The sequence below is a fragment of the Lagenorhynchus albirostris genome, chromosome 4 (genome assembly GCF_949774975.1).
Source record: "Lagenorhynchus albirostris chromosome 4, mLagAlb1.1, whole genome shotgun sequence".
In the NCBI taxonomy this organism is placed as follows: domain Eukaryota; kingdom Metazoa; phylum Chordata; class Mammalia; order Artiodactyla; family Delphinidae; genus Lagenorhynchus; species Lagenorhynchus albirostris.
In genome coordinates, this window is record NC_083098.1 from 85,822,263 (window position 1) to 85,841,961 (window position 19,699).

The 19,699-nt window shown below is 40.9% G+C and overlaps 1 protein-coding gene across 8 annotated transcripts in view; it reads right to left on the bottom strand.

Annotated features, from left to right (window-relative positions):
• Positions 1–19,699, bottom strand: part of TBC1D1 (TBC1 domain family member 1) — a 225,725-nt gene that overhangs the window by 64,677 nt on the left and 141,349 nt on the right. For 5 of the 8 annotated variants that reach the window (XR_009540365.1, XM_060148361.1, XM_060148363.1 and 2 more), the window contains 7 exons: positions 17,232–17,342; positions 11,915–12,043; positions 10,100–10,186; positions 6,340–6,620; positions 4,357–4,515; positions 3,393–3,512; positions 2,254–2,393 (listed from right to left, as the gene is read on the bottom strand). Coding sequence is in view for 7 of the 8 variants with exons in the window: in XM_060148361.1 (XP_060004344.1) it covers positions 2,254–2,393; positions 3,393–3,512; positions 4,357–4,515; positions 6,340–6,620; positions 10,100–10,186; positions 11,915–12,043; positions 17,232–17,342 (1,027 nt within the window). In the remaining variant the exon portion in view is untranslated. The remainder of the gene's footprint in view (positions 1–2,253; positions 2,394–3,392; positions 3,513–4,356; positions 4,516–6,339; positions 6,621–10,099; positions 10,187–11,914; positions 12,044–17,231; positions 17,343–19,699) is intronic. The other 3 variants (XM_060148362.1, XM_060148364.1, XM_060148365.1) reach the window with 3 other exon arrangements.

A 19,699-nucleotide genomic window follows, 5' to 3' on the forward strand; every position in this document is an offset into this window, starting at 1 on the left:
GACCATGCCGCCCGGCCCGCAGGGTACTGGACGGATCTGCTCAGTGCTCTGACCTCTGGGGCAATAACGACTTATCCCATCTCATTCCCTGCAAACTTCTGCCCAGCTGGGTCCGAGGGCCCAGGATTCACCAAAGAACCCTGTCCACGGCAAACATTATCAATAACAATGCAACATGGAGTTAAATATCCATTTCTTACAATATTCCCAGACTAAACCAATTAAAAAGAGAAGTTTTCTGCTTAACTTTTAAAAAGAGAATTCAGACACAAACTATGGCGTTCTTCCCCGTTCCCTTTCTACCTGCTGGGGTGACACAAGATCACATTGTCTCACGCCGCCCACAGTGCCATCTCCTTGCCTATTTTATCCTGGGGTTCTCCAGAGAATCGAGCATTTGCCAGCACCGACTAATCTTCCGACTCAGGTCCCCCAGACGCCGACCAGGAGATACCAGTGCGGGTCCCGTCTAGAAACTCACTGTACTTCCAGGAAGTATGGGAAAAGAGCGGCACCAGGGTGGGGCCTGTAGACACCAGCCACTTCCTCAGAGGCCAGAGCTCCAACCGGGAGCTGTGCATTTTACGAGCCTGCTCTTTTCTACAGCCACTACTGCAGCAACCCCTTTGGCTTAGAATTTTACAAGTTTAAAAAGGAGGGAACTAGGTTACACCATCTGGCTGTTGGACATTAGTAGGCAATCTACAACATGAAAATGAAATCTTTAAAAGTGTCTAAAATGATACAAACTGAAATAACTCAATTTACTAAAAAAATTTTTTAATCACCCTGAATGAATAAAGCCAGCACTCCTTTACATTGCTCCTGCTAGGGAACACTGGTATAGGAAGCTAAACACACCACTGCTGCAAACGCAATAACAAAAATGTTACCACTTGACACGAGATACGTCTTTAGGTTTCCAAAGCACTTTCACATTTATCATTTAATGTGATTCCATGAGATGTGAAGAGCCAACACTACTGTAACCATTTTATAACCAAAGGAACTAAGTACAAATGAAGTTCTATGATTTGTATCACAAAGCGAGCTGAGCCCAAACCAGACTCTTGTTTAATTTGGCAGAGGACTCATTATCCGAATCAAATATTAAGAACTCTGGGGGAGAGAGGCGGGGAGGGAGAGAGAAGAAACAACAATGGGGGGACGGGAGCAGGAAGGGAGGGTTCCTCCAACAGCACCTCCTCCCCCAAGACAGCTGCAGGGAACCTAGTCTGAACACTCCTGGGTTAGCCTTGGCTGCTTCCTAAGAGACACGAAGAAGTGTGTCGAGGGACAAGAGTGAGTCTCCACTACATGCACTCTTGCAATCTGAGGAATTCAAGTCATCTTTGGAGGTCTGTTTTGCTGTGCTTTTATAAGGGAAAAATGTTTTCTGATTAAGGAACACTAAGGAAAATAAATATCTACTGTTGAAAGTTTATATCACTGGGCAGAGAAAAATCTTAATTTTACTCCGAGGAACTGCATTTAAACTCCTCTTTTACATTATAACTCAGCATACAAAGGCCTAAAGATCAACTTTAGCACGTCCTATACAGGCATACCTTGTTTTATTGTGCTTATTAGCTCTACTGTACTTCACAGACACTGCATTTTTTAGAAACTCAATGTCTGTGGCAACCCTGAATTGTCAGATGATAGTTAGCATTTTTTAGCAATCAAGGTATTTTTAGGTAAGGTATGTATGTCTCTTTTAGACATAATGCTATGGCACACTTAAAAGACTACATTATAGTGTCTATACTATAGGGTAAACATAACTTTTATGTGTGCACTGGGAAATGACAACATTTGTGTGATTCGCCTTATTGCAATATTCTTCTTATTGTGCTGGTCTGGAACCCTAACCCATAATATCTCTGAGGTCTGCCTGTATTTCTTTAGGGGACACAAGAAGGATGAGAGAGAGTCCTCCTGTGACACCAGATTGAGTGACAGCAAATGACAAGGCACAGATCATCACAGGTGTGACCAGTGGGATAGAGGTACCTCTAAAACCACACCATGCTGAGGTAGGGTGGAAACCTACACTTCAGTTGCAGACAGGGAAAACAGATCCGCTGGAAACAGTGATAGTCATTGCCATTTGAGCTTCTCAACCAGGGAACTTTAAAATCAGGGGATGATTTTGACTTGAGATCTCACTTCACCTCTTCTTCCACCAAATGTGCTTTTGCTACAGATGAAACTCGAGCCAGGATCTAGCTTTACGTTGGGGGTGGGCCTTACCTTCGTGTCTGCCGGGAGAATCGCAGGCTTTCTGCGGGGTGGCCACTCGAAGGAAGATCTGCTGCCTCCACGAGTGTCTCCGTGTCTTTACGGGGGTCCCGCTGGTGTCACCAAGATGGCTGGCTTTGGACTCAAAGTCCCTAAAATTAGAAGACAATTGATTTATGACTGGTGAGGAGATATAAGCAGGTATTTTAGCTTGACTTTTTTTTGTTTTTTAAACAGAGCACTAAATTATAAATTATCTTTGTACCAGCAAACATAACTAGATAATCACAGGCATCAAATCAAACTCACAGTGGGGCAACACTCCCACAGGACTGCTTTCTGACAGGGTGCTTTTTATGGAAAGAGTCAGGGTACATGTCCTTAATTTATTTTTATGGTAAAAGATATTAAGAACTACACTCCATGGATCTTGGCTTCCCATTGGGCCTCTCTTGGTGCCACTTCAGAAAAGAGAGACGGCCTAAAGGGGGCGCTGTCACCCAGGCCACAATCTCCCCTAGTCTGTGTGAGGGGAGATTTTCTTAGCATAGGCCTGCGTCTCCAAGGATCATCACAAAAAAAAAAAAAAAAAGAAAAAAAAAAAAACCGTTAAATTACACAGAACCAGCAAGGGCAATAATTATGCAGTCACTTGCTAATAATGACTTTTACCATCTGTATGTTTTACACTGCAAAATAAAGTATAGTTTTCAATATACATAAACACAATCACTAATTTCCTTTCTATTCACGGGACAACTTGGGGAACCCCTTGTAACTTACACCTGAATATATACCAACAACTGAACAATCATCTGAACTTGGAGATCAAACATCCTGACTGATTTACTGGCAGCCATATATGCTCATTATCCAGAAACACTTCTATCATTTAGAGACAATGGTTAAGACTTTCTTTAATTTACTGAAAATAACCATGTATTAATAAACTAATCCTAGTCAAAACTGGATAACATGTTGACTCCACATTTTTTTAAATCACATCATCAGTAAGAAAAATTATAAGAAAGAAGATACAATAGATCTAGCGAAAATGATTTTTTAAATGGCAAAAGTACAGATGAAAAATCCCTATATGTCTAACAATCAACACTTCTACCCAGACTTGATATATCTAAATTAAACTCTACCTTTTTGTGTTCATAAAGTCAGAGGTGTTATTTTCATCTACAGGAGCCAGAAATTTTAGAAAATTTGGCACAGAGGAAGAAGAATGAAGTTTTTTCCGCAGGGCATTACGGTAGGAGATGCTGAGAGTGTGGTTGAAAAAAAGAGTTTAGGATAAAGAAACACAAACACACAAAGTATAAAACATAACCTTCAAAACAGAAGAAACATTTTATAGTTCTAAGGCTAAGAAAATTAAAGCAGGTAAGAAATCAAAAATAGTTTACAAATGAGATTTAACTTTCATTTCAGTCAATAAAATTCTATTATTTTAAATGAATGGAATCAATGAACTAATTAACAAACATCAGTCCAGTTACATAAGATGAATAAATTCTAAAGATGTGCTGTGCACCATTGTGCCTGCAGTTACAACACTCTGCCCATAGTTAGTCATACCGTGAACACGCAAAAAATGTGTTAAGAGGGTAGATCTCATGTAAAGCATTCTGACCAAAATAAAAACAAAACCACAACAATAAAAAATTCAGTCCATCATCCAAAATGACTCCTTCCTTCCGAAGTAGAAAAATAATTTTCCTAAATTAATGAGGAAGTTTCTGATATGGCACAAATCGCAATGTATATGATCAAGCACATTGCTGTTAACGTGTGTGTGGGGGGGTGTGTGTGTGTGTGTGTGTGTACACTAGGGCAGGGGAATGTGAAAATAAGTATATAAAAAATAATTTGCCATCAAGACTTTCATAATAATTTTGAGGGAATTAATCAACAGTAAAATTAAGTAGATTCAAATGATAGACTGAAAATAGGAAAACCAAAACCAGACAAGCACACACACGCACACACACGCACACACACACAAGCGGTGGCCCCGGGGTCCTTGTGTAGACATTCAGCACACTCTCTCTGCGTGAGCATCCCAGGAAGACGAACGACACTGAACTTGCCATGCGGGTGGCTCACCTCTTTGGCACGGCATTGCCACTCTGTTCTCCACTTGGGTTATGTTTGAGGTACTTAAAGAAATTGGGCGAGGAGGCGGAGGGGGTAAGACGAGGTGGAGGAGCAGCTGAGGACTGACCTGAGCCACCTTCAGACTCGCCGACAGGGGGATGATTCCCACTAAATAGCAATTAGAGAGAAAGCAGGGGAGTTAAAGGCGGGGACGGAACCGCGCAGGAAACGCAGAGGACACACGGAGGAAACAGGAACTGTCACAGTTAGAGGGTGCTCTCCTCTTCTGCGCCCCAATTCCTGATGGCAAAGGCAGCTCTCAGTCAAGAGGGCACCGTGCAAGGTCCCTCTTGATCACTTCCCACATGCCTATGTGCGCAAGAGACCCGTTTCCTCTACTCCTTTTTTAGGATCTGACGGGGGGAAAATTTTTTTTAATTAAAACAAAAGCAAAGGAAAGCAAAACAAAATCCAGAGTTTTAGAAATACATCTCGCGTCAAAATGAACAATAACCTGCCTTGAATGTCCAAGTCTCATTTCCTGTGCATAAGTGAGCAGAGAGTTCATGAGGGGGGAGCAAAGCCAAAGAGGCATGCTGGGGGACGGAGGAGGAGGGGGGACAGTACCGCGCCCCCTCATCACCCACGCCCCACAGGACCCTTTAGGAAGCTGCATTCTTAGGGGAGAAGGGAAATGGACTGTCAGGGACTTCTCATTTCCTGCCACCTCTGGCTTGTGTGAAACAGTGGGCTTATTAGCAAGAGGACTAGAAATCTCCAGACAGGAAAAGTTCCATTATCACTAAAGTGCCAGAAAAAGAGGGGTGGGAGCCAGTGGAGAGGCAGACTAAAAGGAGTGTGCGCACAGGCTTTTAAGAAACATGACAAGAACCCACAAAGCCTCAAACAAACTATGCTTGTCTCCAAAACATCACAGGATTGAACATTAGCTTCTGAAGCATGTCCTGCTTTGGGATCACAATTATCCAGCCGAATTCCAAAGAACCATCATAACTATTTTCAATGGCATACAGAAAACAGAGCTGAGCGGCTCTACTAGCTCGTCTGAGATTGCTAGCACGTGTCACTGCTTCACCAGCAACACCTCCAACACCCACCCCCGTGTGGACTCTCCCTCATCTGTGCAGGGCCTGCACCGAGACACACGTCCTGGCTTCTGTTGTCACCAAAATCAGGCAGCAGCTGCACACAGGTGTGGCCTACTTCAGCCTTCTAAGGTGAGGAGTTTTACAATATTTTTAAAGTGATTTTTAAACATACCTCTGTGTCCATTCATGGTCTCTGACACTCGGAGTCAAATTAATTGCCAAGGGACCCCAGAAGGAAGCAGGAGAGCTTCTACTAGTACTGCTTCCCCAGCTCTATAGCCAGGAAACCCCAACTGCTCACTAGAGCCCAATTATTAAAATTAGTAAGTCTTGTTCGAAGAATCCAGAACTCTCACATTGGAGGAGATTTTAGAGACCACCTGTTGTGTCATACAGTGTCAACTGTGTCATACAGTGAAGTGAAGCAACTTTGCCCGGGTCACGGCCGGCTTGGGACAGAGCTAGGACAGAGGCCCCGGCATCACTGCGCCTCTAGCCAGGGCCTCCAAACGAGCAGACTCACCTGACCGCTCACTCACTACCTCCCTCCAGGCCAGCGGCAGAGTTCACGGTCAGGGCTGCCTCTCACTGTGTGAGGAGGGACCATTCTGCATCTTAAGGGCCATTTCTGCTCGTCTTACCTGCTTCCTCACCGTACTTGCACTTGAACAGGTAACAAGTATCTCTTACAACTACGTATTTCCCAAGGGAGGAAGACGGGAGGAACACATTGCTTCGAGTTTTACCTTTTTAAGCCAAGAGTGAAACCTGACTCAGGTTTCTCTTTTCACCCAACAGACACGCCTGGGATGCACATACCTGGTTAGTAACAGATATGCCCCAGCCATTTATACAACAAATCTACATTTTCAACAAATCTTACTTTCGTTCATGAGGCGTCTCTGTGCTCACTGAGTGATACCTCACAAGTTTCCTTTGCGAGACCCCTGGAGATCCCTGTGCCTGCTGCAGAGGCTGCTGGCATTCCACGGGGACGTGACTCAGAGTGTTGGCGCGCCTCCTGAAGCCCTGCTGGGGTGACAGCAGGGCTGGCTCTTCTGCGGCGTGGCTCTCTGAGTCACTGGACAGGTCATCCGAGGAGCCCAGGAGTCTGAAGGAGCTCTCAGAGATGGGAAAGGCCTCCTTTTCACACACAGACGGCTCCTGGCAGCAGACAGACAGCAGATCAGACACATGGCAAGGCACTCGTGGGATTTACACATCTCTAATTCCAGCGGCAGGAAAACATTTCAAAATGTAGGCACATCTTCTGATCAGAGTGCCCTCTAGAGGCCACCAAAAGTATAAGACGATAAAGGCCCACTAAATGCCTGCTCCTACAGACAAAACGTTAGGGTGCAGGACAAATGGGGAAACTGTCCAAGTGCAAGTGTGAAGGACATAAATTATAACAAGTAACTGCCCTAAGCAAAGCTGAAATAGTTCTCTTTCTAGAAAAGAGAGCTCTTTACTACTGCCTATAACAAGTATAGCGAGTGCCGTGTAACTTGTCTGCACAGTTTAAACAAATCAAGTTCTTTATCTTGGCCAAGTGTGTTCATACATGTGATACCCACATTTTATGGCTCTCTCTGAATGTGATCTAATGTTTGGATTTAACTTGGTAATCTTGAGTGTTAAAAATTACATCCTATATTATTCTTAGATATGGAAAATCTCTCTCTAGGCACTTACTGACATGATTCAGGGCAAATCACTTAACTTCTTTCTGCACCTCAATTTCCTCATCTGTAAAAGGGTATAGTGAAAATTTATCTCACCAGGTTTCAGAATTAAGCAAGATAATACAACTAAAAGTACTTGTCTGCTGTTACATGTTGTATAAATATAAGTTATTGTCTTATTAGGCACTCAGTGAATTTCCTGAGTGGGTACTCAAACATTTGTTGAGAATCATGACAATATTTTAATATCGTAGGCTCTCAAGATGCATACTTTTTCAAAGGAATGAACTACCACCACTCATGCTTAGCACTGCATGCCCAGGATGTGGTAGGGGCCAATATATTTTTCTCAAATCAAAAAATATAAAATAACTGATGTGTAAAACACTGATGACTAATAAGAACCTGCTGTATTAAAAAAAAATATATATATATATATATATAAGAAAAAGTGTACCAGCTTGTCCCTGCTGAAATTACTAGAAGGGATGAATAAATCAACATGAAAAGAGCAAAAAGGAATGACTGCATCTAATAATGGTGGACTGGAAAATCTAAATTCCACCTGTTCATTTGACCTGCAGTTGAGTGTCTCTTAGATGATAGGTATTAAGGATTTTAATTTAAAAAATTAAATTTATGTTTATTGAGGAGAAAGGTTATATACACTTAATTTTGTAGGAATTAGATTTTAAAAGCTTAATTCCCAACACATTATGAAATGTTAAACAGTAACTAAATTTTTCATTCTTCAGGACTCTACAGTTACCAAGATTCTTTTAATTTAAGGATTTTAAAATGTGTTTAAGACAATTCATCAAGCAATCTCCATCACGCAAACCTATTCATCTCAACTCTCATTAACGTCCTTCCAAATTATGTGGAAGAGCTAACCCTCAGCTTCATCTAACACCTGAAAGGGCCACTGGATGTTCAGCTTCTTTGCTTCCAGACGATCAATTTACTGGAAGAGATCCAATTACATAAAAGCACACTTTTAACAACAGTTTCTCAACGTCAGGATGAACAAACGACATAAAGAATAACATAGAGCCACACACATAATACACACAAATAGGTTCTGAAAAGCTGCATTTCCCTTAGAATTACCCTAGAAATTCAAACCATGTGTATATTCCTAGATCTGTGATTTGAAGAAGAATAAAAAACAAGCAATAAGACTTACTGGAAAAGTCACTTGAGTGACATGAATTTCTTCACAGCACCTTTACTGGAACTAATCTCGAACGCCCTCTTCCCTGTCCACTTCCACGGGTGCAATTCCTATACTTTCTCCAAGATTTATCAAAAGCACTACTGCTCCCCTCTCCAAGCTTTCTCTGGTTCCACTGACCAAAAATAGCTCCCCTTCCTCTTGCTCCTGTGACAGCTAAGCTACCATGGCTCTTATTTGAACTCAGGCTCACAGCTACTCTACTAGATGCTGGTGTATCTGTCACCTCTCCTACCAGATGAGTTCCTTCCTGCAGGGTAGAAGCTATCTTTTTCATCTGTATCCAACAGATAAAAAAAACCCAAAACATTTCCAAACTTCAAATGAATTGTGGGTAGAATCAGTATGGAGGAGATGAATTTAAACAGACCACTAGATTCTAACTTAGAAAATCATATTCAGGGCATTCCCTGGTGGTCCAGTGGTTAGGACTCCACATTTCCACTGCCTAGGGCGTGGGTTCAATCCCTGGTTAGGGAACTAAGATCCCGCAAGCCATAGAGCACAGACGCCCCCCCCTCCAAAAAAATAAAATCATATTCAGAAGACTGGGGTCTAGGGACTTGCTCCCCTAAGTGGGTCCACAGACCAGCGGCATCAACATCACCTTGGAGCTTGTCAGAAATTGGCCATTTCAGGAATCACCCCAGGCCTACTGAATCAGAATCTGCATTTTAACCAGATCCCATTAAAGATGCACCTTAGAAATTGAGAAAGCGCTCAACTGAGGCAGTGTTTCTCAAGCTATACGCTGTAACACATTGGTAGGCAGTGATATCAATTTCGTGGTCTGCCACAAACTTTTTAAAGCAATAGCAAATACCAGTATGTATCACATGTTTACAGTAAATATCATTTTGTGAAATCTTATTTTCATTTTATCTGTGAGCATGTAGGTATGTGTGTTTCTGAACTAGTTTGCAATGTTAAATGTGTAAATTACTGTTGGTTATGGTCTAAAACCTTTGAAAGCCACATGCCCAGGAGGAAGCACAGAAGAACTTTGATTCCTGTGGTGAGGAGCTGGCCTCCACAACAACTCCCCCTCTTTCCATCCCAGGGCATTCTGACATCCCCAGCACAAAACCCGAAATCCACTTTTCTGGTGGGTAAAAAGTTGAACTAACTAGGTTTAAGTACACTTATGTATTTAGAAAGCGAGAAATTAAAACAAGGACATAGACACAGGTCTGCTACCAAAGAGAAGTGCTGGCTTGCTCACTATCACAAAGCTGTGCTGGTGGCAGACACGAGGGGTGAGGCTTATCTATAAAAATAGTGATGTTTAATTATAATCATAGAGTCAGGCAGAGGACAGAGTAAGTTTCACGAATTTAAGTTGCATACTTCTCATAATTCGTAAACCCACGTTTGAGGTTTTCCCAATTATTTTTAATATTTCATTTAGATTTCACTGGAAAACCTACTAAAGAAAGAAATCCATTGATCACTTGTGATTAATTAGATCTCAGTGGCCTGAAATTGTGCGTTTTCCTCTTTGCTTATGGAATAGCCCTCTGTTTTGGTATGTACAACTTTTTGGCTAGAGTAGCACTGCACAACCAGCCCTCCTCCTGCATTATCAAGTCCAGAAGCACCAAATTTCTCATGATTGGAGCTATGAGGCTTCTTTTGTTCCTTTTGATAGGCCCAGTATATAGGAGATGAGCAAGACCCATTTGCTGGTTTCTTCAGGGTGTCATATAAAAAAAAAACGTGCTTACTTTGCTGGTGTTACTTAATGTGCTAGACACGGAGCTGTCCAGATCCAGACTGGCGGAGTGCTCCTGGAGGCCTCTGGCTTTATTACCCTACGGAAAGAAAAGCAGTCGAGTTATGACCCCTGAGGCTTTTGCAAAGGCATCTGCTAGAAGCAACCTGGTCTATTTAAATAAGTTCAGGAAAAATGCATCTACTGGGAAACTCTGCTGAGCACATATGTGCATGAAGACAATCAACATTTCTGTCTTTTTTTTTTTTTTAACCAAACTAAATGTTCCAAAGCACCTTGTGGGTTAGTCATTTGGCAGGGATGATGGGCAGAAGAGACAACACGTCTAGAAGAAAAGCAAGCGCTGAGGTGCGCACACTCAACAACAGAGTCCCCCCTCTGAGTCACACAGTGTCATGACCCGCCAGCCTATGACACACAAACCACAATCTCTCAGTCTGGGAGCTCTCAAAGGCAGCCCCACCCCAACTCTGGTTTTGTAAATGAACTGCTTTTAATTATCTGTAAGGCTGCTGTGAAATTCTCAGAAACACCTCCATACAAAATAAAATTTATAACAAAAAAAAATGTTTCAAATGGAGTGGTTCATGAAATAAAAGATAACTATAAGAAGATACTGCAAGCTCCAGAAAGGTGTGAAACTTTGAGAGAAAAGAGAACTTTTATTTCTTAGTGTAAAAGGTATTTACACTCACGCTGGGGTTGGCGTGGGGCGGGGTGGGGAGCAGGGGTTGGTAGTAATTTCTTAAAGAACTCCCAGATCAGTACATACGTATACTCTGTTCTTCCTATAGAGCTGCAGGCCACAAACTTTTTCCGTAAAGGGCCAGATAATAAATCTCTTATGCTTTGTGGACCATATGGTATCCGTGGCAAGTACTCAACTCTGCAGAAAAGCAGCCTTAGACAATAGGTGAATGAACTGATGTGGCTGTGTTTCAATAAAACTCTATTTACAAAAACAGGAGGTGAATGGTATTTGACCCAAGGACCACAGTTTGCAGATCCTGCTATAAACAGTTTCAGACACATAACAATAGCAGCTAATGATAAAAAAATTTTTTATAATGTAATCAGAATTTTTATTTATTTATTTATTTAAATTTATTTATTTATGTATGTATTTTATTTTTGGCTGCACTGGGTCTTCGTTGCTGCACGCAGGCTTTCTCTAGTTGCGGCGAGCGGGGGCTACTCTTCATTGCGGTGCTCAGGTTTCTCACTGCGGTGGCTTCTCTTGTTGGGGAGCACAGGCTCTAGGCGCGTGAGCTTCAGTAGTTGTGGCTCGCCACCTCAGTCGTTGTGGTTCGCAGGCTCTAGAGCACAGGCTCAGTAGTTGTGGCGCACGGGCTTATTAGTTGCTCCCCGGCATGTGGGATCTTCCCGGACCAGGGCTCGAACCCATGTCCCCTGTACTGGCAGGCAGATTCTTAACCACTGCGCCACTAGGGAAGTCCCACGATAACAATTTTTAAACTGTACCTAATGACGCTAGGGAGAATGGAACCCACACCTTGGTGTATCTAATCCATGCTCTTTACAGGGACTGGCCAACAAATAACATTCTTTTGGGAGACAAAAATTCCATACAATACAAAAGAGTAGAGAACACTTTTTAACCCGGACCAAGTTAAAAACTGAATTTTCAGTGTAGATAACATTTTTCTAACACTGAGAAGACACCAAAAAAGGTCTCACCCTTCTAAACTGTATGATGAACACTGATGGAACAAAAGCAAAGAACTGAATTTCATGCTCTCTCAAAAACAGTGATTTAACTTAAACTAGGAGGAATTATGCCACTTACCCGGGACAAAATACTTTCTAAAGACTCCGTTAAAGATCTCTTCGCTTTGTTTTTCAGCATATCTAGCCTAAATCGAGTGGCACTAGATGGTAATTCACTTCCAATATTCTCTGCTGCAATCTGTGATGCCTAGAAAGTGAAACAATGGAAAATTAAGTCACTTAGATCTTCCTTCCCTCCTTCTTTCCTTCCTTTTTAAAGGACCGAAAAATCTCTAGAATGCATCTTTTTGACCTCAGGTCATTTTTTCTGTGACCTCTTCTCATCTGCTCCTTGGTGACATGACTGCAAGTCCAGGAAATAATTTTGCCTCAAAGAGTTGCTTTGCCTACTCCAAACAAAATAAGGAAAGTGCTTAGAAACTAATCAGTTAACAAAGCAGTTTAGAGCTTGGGCTCTGTGGCTGGATCAGAGACATGTCATTCACTAGCTGTGGCCTTAAGCAAGTTTCTTACTTTCTCTGAGCCACAATTTCGTCTTCTGTAAATTGAGATCAACCTCACGATCTAACCATATTGCTATATTTTGAGATTAAAACACGTAAAGCATGTAAAACATTGGGCACAGCTTCTGGTACAAAGGTAGCTATGATTAGCTTTTCAAAGTAAAGTAACAACTTACTTTTGGGGGCATTTCAGAGGGTGAGACAAAATAAATCTAATCAACTGAAGAATCCATCCTCTCTGCCTACACTAATCCCTTCATCCCCTTCTACAGAATCCTGTCTTTTTCCTCTCTCCCACCTATTGTTTCCATCATCCCATTCATTCTCCTCTGCAACCAAGTCTCTCCCTTAACTGATGGGAACATGAAACTGACAACATAAAAGTTTGTTTGCCAATCACAAAATGAAGTTTAATGTTACTTATTAACAAAGAGGTATGCTTAAAAAAATACAAAAAAACCTCTACTCTAGATTAAATTGTTTCTTCTATGGATTCTTACCTGAATGCTTTCTGCTAGATGATGATTTTGTTAGAAAAATACTCAACCACATCCTCCATTACTCTAAACACCAACTATTCTTTGTTGTTGTTACATATGTCAAGCATACAGAAAAATGTGCAGATTAATACAATAAATGCCTTCCTACCACCTCCAGCTTTGGCCAAGTTAACATTGTGCAGGTGTTGAGAAGAACAGTGATGAGCACAGGCTCTGGCAGTCACTCAACAAATACTGACTAAGTCATGTTGCATGGGTGGATGCCTTACTAGTTGCAGTTTGGTCCTGTGCAATCATTTACCAAGAGTAAGAGCCTATCCAGACTGGAGTCAGTCTCTAGAGGAAAGGGAATTACCCACAAAGAACGCTCAGGGGCCTGCATTTGACTCAATACCAGTTCATTCATGAAGTTAAGAAACTGTAGACCTGCTTTCAAACTCATAACCAAAGTTTTCCTAAAAAAGAAGCATTTTTAACTGTTCTGATATATACAGAAAATACTGGCTAAAAGACTGGTAGAACGTAGTAGATCCTACATAGAAATAACAAAAACTGCACTTGTGTTTTTCTTTTTATAAACCAGGCCATAAGAATCTCTATATACTTAATTCAATGCTGCTTCTGCTCTCCTCTACCACCTAAAAAGGTTCTTTTCTATGTCTATCACTGTAATTCAAATGCAGTCTGAAAATAATTCACATTTAAAAAATAATTCACGTTTAGAAAATAATTTGCATTTAGAAAATAACACACTCCTTGTTTATTTTAAACTAAGCATCTAGAAGTTTCTCCTTTGAAGATGATGCTGGTTCTTGGATAAGTTTCTAGTGTGGGGCTCTAGAGTGAATTTGTACTGCAGTCCTCACATTGCCCATCCCAAGACAGATGGGTAAACTCTAGGCAAGTTTTAAATTCTGAAGCTACTATGAAGTTCTCAGTTCAGAACCCACCATCCAGTAGTGTCACAATGTATCCACCATCAGCCTTATTCAGAATAACCAGCACCTAGAAATAGCTAAGGTGCCCATCAAAAGGAGAATGGAGAAACAAACTGTGCTATTGACACAATGGAATAAAAAGGAACATAATTACTGATTTATGAAGCAACGAGGACGAATATCAAAAACATTATGCTAAGCAAAAGAAGCCAGAACTAAAAGAGAACACACTGTATGATTCCATTTATAGAAAGTTCTAAAACAGGCAAAACTAATCTGTGGTAGAAAAAAATCAAAACAGTGGTTGCCTGGGGGAGGGAGGGAGTGAGGACTGACTGGGTATGAGGGTACTTTCTGGCATGATGGAGATGTTCTATACCTTGATACGGGTCTGGGTTACCTAAATATACGAAATCCTCAAAACTCAACAAATGGTACACTCAAGATTTGTACAACTTACTATATGTAAATGTTATCTCCAAAAAATTGTAAATAAATACCAAATTCTAATTAATGATATGCATACTGAAGTGTTTAGGGATCAAGAGTACTAGTATCAGAAACTTACTCTGAAAAACATCAAAAATAAGGTGGAGTAATAGATGGATAGCTATATGGGAAAGCAAACATAACAAAACGTTTAAAATGGTTTCACCCAGATTGTGGGTATGTGAGTGTTCACTGTGGGATTCTTTAAACTTTTTGGTATGTTGGAAATTTTCTGTAATAAAATGTCAGAAAAAAAAAAAGAAAAACTTATCTACTGGATAACGGACCCAGACAAATCGATGAGTGGTTATATAACATTAGATTTTGTTAGTTAATCATTATGCCCTTTAGGAGCTTAAGATAATGTCCTTGGACCTCAGACACGTGAGCTCCACACTCTCTAGCAAACGACTTGACCTCTGTTCCTCATGTCCTTGTCTCTAACATGGGTATTATACCACCTATCTCAAAAAAGTTGTTGTAGAAAAAAATGGAATAATTCATGTAGAGAATTAAAACTATACCTACTACATGGGAAACGTTCAATCAGTGGCAGTTGATTTAATATTATTAATTTTTGTACCAGCTCAGTGAATACAAGCAGAAATGATATGTCCACTGATTCAAACATGATACTCTCTAAACTTTATTAATTTATAGGTCCTTGCCCAAACTGAATCCTTTCCCATAAGATCAAAGGATTCATTCAGTTTGTTTTCTACTTTACGGAACAATTCCTCCGACAGGTATCCAACACTAACACTTCAGTCTGAAAAGCATGTACAGTGTGGCATCACCACAGCTCTGAGAAGTACAGCCCTGAGACTGTGCTCATTGTCTTCCATCTACATTTTTTTTTTTTTTTGCGGTACGCGGGCCTCTCACTGTTGCGGCCTTTCCCGTTGCAGAGCACAGGCTCCGGACACGCAGGCTGAGCGGCCATGGCTCACGGGCCGAGCCGCTACGCGGCATGTGGGATCTTCCCGGACCGGGGCACGAACCCATGTCCCCTGCATCGGCAGGCGGACTCTCAACCACTGCGCCACCAGGGAAGCCCTTCCATCTACTTTTGAAGGCTGGTGGACGCAGACCACAATTCTACCTCTCTCTAGGTCAAGTCAAAACACATTTTCAAAGGTTACAGGAATTTTTAGGAGCAATAAGAACATAATGAAGTCCATGTGGTTAAATTATCTGGTAGCAGAAAGTGAGAGCAGGAATCTATTGGTGACCTCTCAAAAGTTCATCTGATCGATCTGATCTAAAGCAGCTGCGGCTCTGAAAAGCCAAACTCGGAGCCCAAGAGGGTATCCAGCCTAGGGGACACCCAACTACCGCCCAGACACCAGTTCCACTTTGTGAGACTTCGTCTTCTTTACATTAAATTCTGTTTTCAAATGAGGGAAAATAAAAGAAACATTAATATATTTCTTTACTGTACTAGTCTATGCCCAAATCATAAAGATACTACTCTGTTCCACAAAAATGAGACTGCATTTAGGGCAAAACTTTCCATCCACCATAAACACTTCATTCTCCTTTCTAGCCATTATAAATTATTTCAGAATTATCAATTTCCTGTTGGAACAAGTTAGAGTGACTCAGGAAAGAGAAAATCAAACATAGAATAACTATCAGTGGCACAAGAGAAAAAAGGAAAGAAAATGAGAAAAGAAATATGTTGAAAAGTGAACTAGGGAATTAACTGAAAACTTAGACTGGGTGGCCCATCCAAAAGTGAACAGGAGGATAACAGAACTTGCCCACTCTCTTAAGGGTACCAGCTGAGAAGGGAGGAAGGTCAACACACAAAGGCCAAAAACACAGTGTACTGATATTAGGGTCACAGCTAAGGGGCCCTAGAGTTGGCCGATGAAATTAAAAACAATGTTGGCCACTGTATGTGACCAGGAGTTCAGCAAAGGCACATAATTGCCAAAGCCAGATGGAAAGCAGAAAGCAAATGGGGAGAGTTGCTGTGTGTGCATCCAAATAAAACTGCATCACGGTTACATTACCGGAAAAGCAGAGGCTGTTTACAGGGAAAATAGCAAGAGGAGAGCACACAACTGAGCATTAAAACACCTTGAGAATAAGCACTCAGGAAGTATTCTTTTTAAAAAAAAAAAAAAAAGGCAATATACTTCTGGAAATTAAAGACTCTTTGAACATACTTTACTGATTTTTCTCTAGTTGCCTAACAGTTAAGTTGCCTAACAGTAACTTAAACAAATATAAAATGCATGTTTAGAAGCTATAATGGTTATTATAAATTGACTTATAGAGTCCAAAAGAAATAGGAAAATGGTCCTGAATCCCAAACTCGAAGCTCTTCAAAGACAGAGGCCTGCAGGCAGCCCCAGCCTCTGAGATAGCACCCCTCACACAGAAAAGCTGAACAGAGCTGTGGAAAGAGAGGACAGGAGGCCAACTCTGCACCTCCAGCGTATGAAGTGGAATTGACGGAAGCTCCACATCTGAATAGCACGTAAACCAGGCTAATACTGTATGTGACTTATCAGCAGTGCTATCTTCTATGCACATTGCATTTTTATTACAAAGAGCTTCCGGGCACTTTATGTAATTCTGAAGGCAGCTGTACAATGTCAGTCCCATTTAATCAAGGAGAAAGGTGAGGTGACAGGGACTGGCTCCCTGCAGGTCAAGGAGCTTTCCTTGCTAGCATCCACTCGTAAACTCCACTCTCGATGCTCTACACCAGTCCCCTCATCAGAGCAACTACTCTGCTCCCACTACAACGCAGACAGAAACTCTCCTCACCTTTTCTAAGCACAATCTAAATATTCCCCAATTTCCCCTACATGTTTAACAAATGAAAATAAAATTCAGGGAGAAAAAGAAGTTTCAGAGCTTCAGAAAATCCTCAGGACTCTGCTTTACACAGTGTCCTGGTAAAATTTTAAGAAGAGAATAAAATGCCATACCTGCTTTATTTCCCCAATATGGACGTGAACTTTTTGTTTCTCTTCATATAAACATCTCAGGAAAGAAACAATCAATTCATTCTCTCGCTGCTCATTTCTTGGTCTCAATTTCTTAATGAAAAAAAAAGAGAATATATTACATTAATTTTTAATTGTCACCAAAACTGCTAACCCATCCCTTTGAAAATGCTACCAGCTTCCATTCATCAACTAGTGCTTTTACCCAATCACCTCACTAGGGGGCACCAATGATCCTACAACTGGAGATAATTTTTAAAAAGAAACAGATAATGAAGCCAGTGGGCCAGATTTAGCCTCTGACCTCTGATGTCCTTATACCTAAAATAAACATTTCACATAAGATAGAGACATAGTCAAAATATTTAATAAACAGTCTTAAAAACATAAGAAAAGGACAAAAATCTGTGTAAACACCCAGAGGTCAAGAGCCACAATGGTTACTTATTTATAAACTCTTATGATCAGGGAACTGGAAAGGAAACCAGCAACTGGATCCAGGGCCATGGTTCCTTCCACATGTCAAACATGTTCATCATGAAGCACTTCCTGGAAGCCTCACAAGGCATGCACTTGCACACAAAATTTCATGGCATGGACTCCATTTTTTCCTCTGGTTTTTTAAAAATTATTTGTATGCCTTTAGTGGCAAAGCACACTGGTCTAGAAATCAGGTCATGTAAGTTCAAGGTGCTGCCTAGAAGTGAGACCAAAGGCTTGTCATTTAAGCTTAGCTTCTCTGTCTGTTCAAATGAAGATTATGCACAAAATATACTCCAAGGTCTTTTCCAGCCCCAAATTCTTTGGATTTGAAATACCAGAGTTCATGTTTAGAAGACCATCTAATTTAATGTATTCAATTATTTTCCCTGAATATGAAGAAAACAAAACTGAATTACTCTGGAGATAAACAAAGTTTCTGGTCTATAAACTTTAGAAAAATATCTTTTTTTTACAACGACAGTTATCCATTGCCCTGCTCCTCCCTCCCTCCCTACCCCAAACCTCTAGCCTGCCCTTTAAATCAAAGTCAGGGTGTCTAATAAACGGATCAATTACACAAGCATCTGAGTCCGGGTCAATGCCATTCTTGGCAGCCCAGCTGACTAAGGAACAATTTTACCCCTCGTGTCACAGACTAGAAGCATTCTAACATTCCTCTCTTAAAGACAAAGATCATTTTAAATAAGTTGTTCCTGTTACCCAAGGAAAGGATAGTAAATGATTAGAAGAGGTTGTTTTCAGTGAGGACTTCCTGTTCTCTCAAATTTCAGATTTAAAGATTAAATATTTTAAAGGTCAGAATAGATGTTCTCAATCTGGATGCCAAGCCATGAACCTTGATGTTATAATTTTTTACATGTTTTATGCAACACGTGGGTTGTTCCAGAGAAAGTTTCCATCAGATCTTCAAAAGAGGAAAGCGGTAGTCACATACCACAATCCTAACTTAATTTTGCTGACCTCGGGACGGTTACAGATATACTGTGAGTCTAAAAGCCCCCAGAGACAACAGGAACTTTCACTCATTGCTGGTGGGAACATGATATGGTTACAGCACTTTGGGAGCCAGTTTGGCAGCTTCTTACAAAACTAACCATGTTCCCACCATGTGATCCAACAATCGTACTGCTTAGTATTCACTTGAATGAGTTGAAAATCTATGCCCATACAAAAGCCTGCACAAGAATGTGTATAGCAGCTTTATTCCTAATTGCTAAAATTTAGAAGCAACCAGGTGTCTTTAAACAGGTGAATGGATAAACTGTGGTACATCCGATGAAATATTACTCAGCACTAAAAAGAGCTATCAAACCATAAAAAGACATGGAGGAACCTTAAATGCATATTGTTAAGGGAAAGAAGCCCAACTGAAAAGGCTACACAAACAGTATGATTCTAACTATGTGACATTCTGGAAAAGACAAACTATGGAGACAGTAAGATCAGTGGTTGCCTGGGGTTTGGAACAGAGGTGGGGGGTTGGGGAATAGTGAAAAGGTGGAGCATAGAGAATCTTTAGGGCAGTGAAACAATTCTGTATGATACTATAATGGTGGATACATGCCATCAAACATGTGTCAGAACCCACAGAATGTACCACACCAAGAGTTAACCCTAATGTAAACTACAGACTTTAATCACTAAAGATGTATCAATATTGGCTGATCAATTGTAATAAAGGTACCACACTGAGACAAGATATTAATAGGGGAAACTGGCTTGGGGGAAGGGCATGAGAAGTTTTATGGGAACTCTCTGTACTTCCACCCACTTTTTCTGTAAAACTAAAACTACTCTAAAAAATAAAGTATATATATATTTTAAAGTCCAGGAAAGAGAAGCAGGCAGGAATTACGAAGGCTCTGAGCAGGCACCCAAGAGCTGACCCATTCTTTCCTTTCCTATTCTTCAATCAAACCTTTGGGCTGCTCTCACAAGAAAATTTG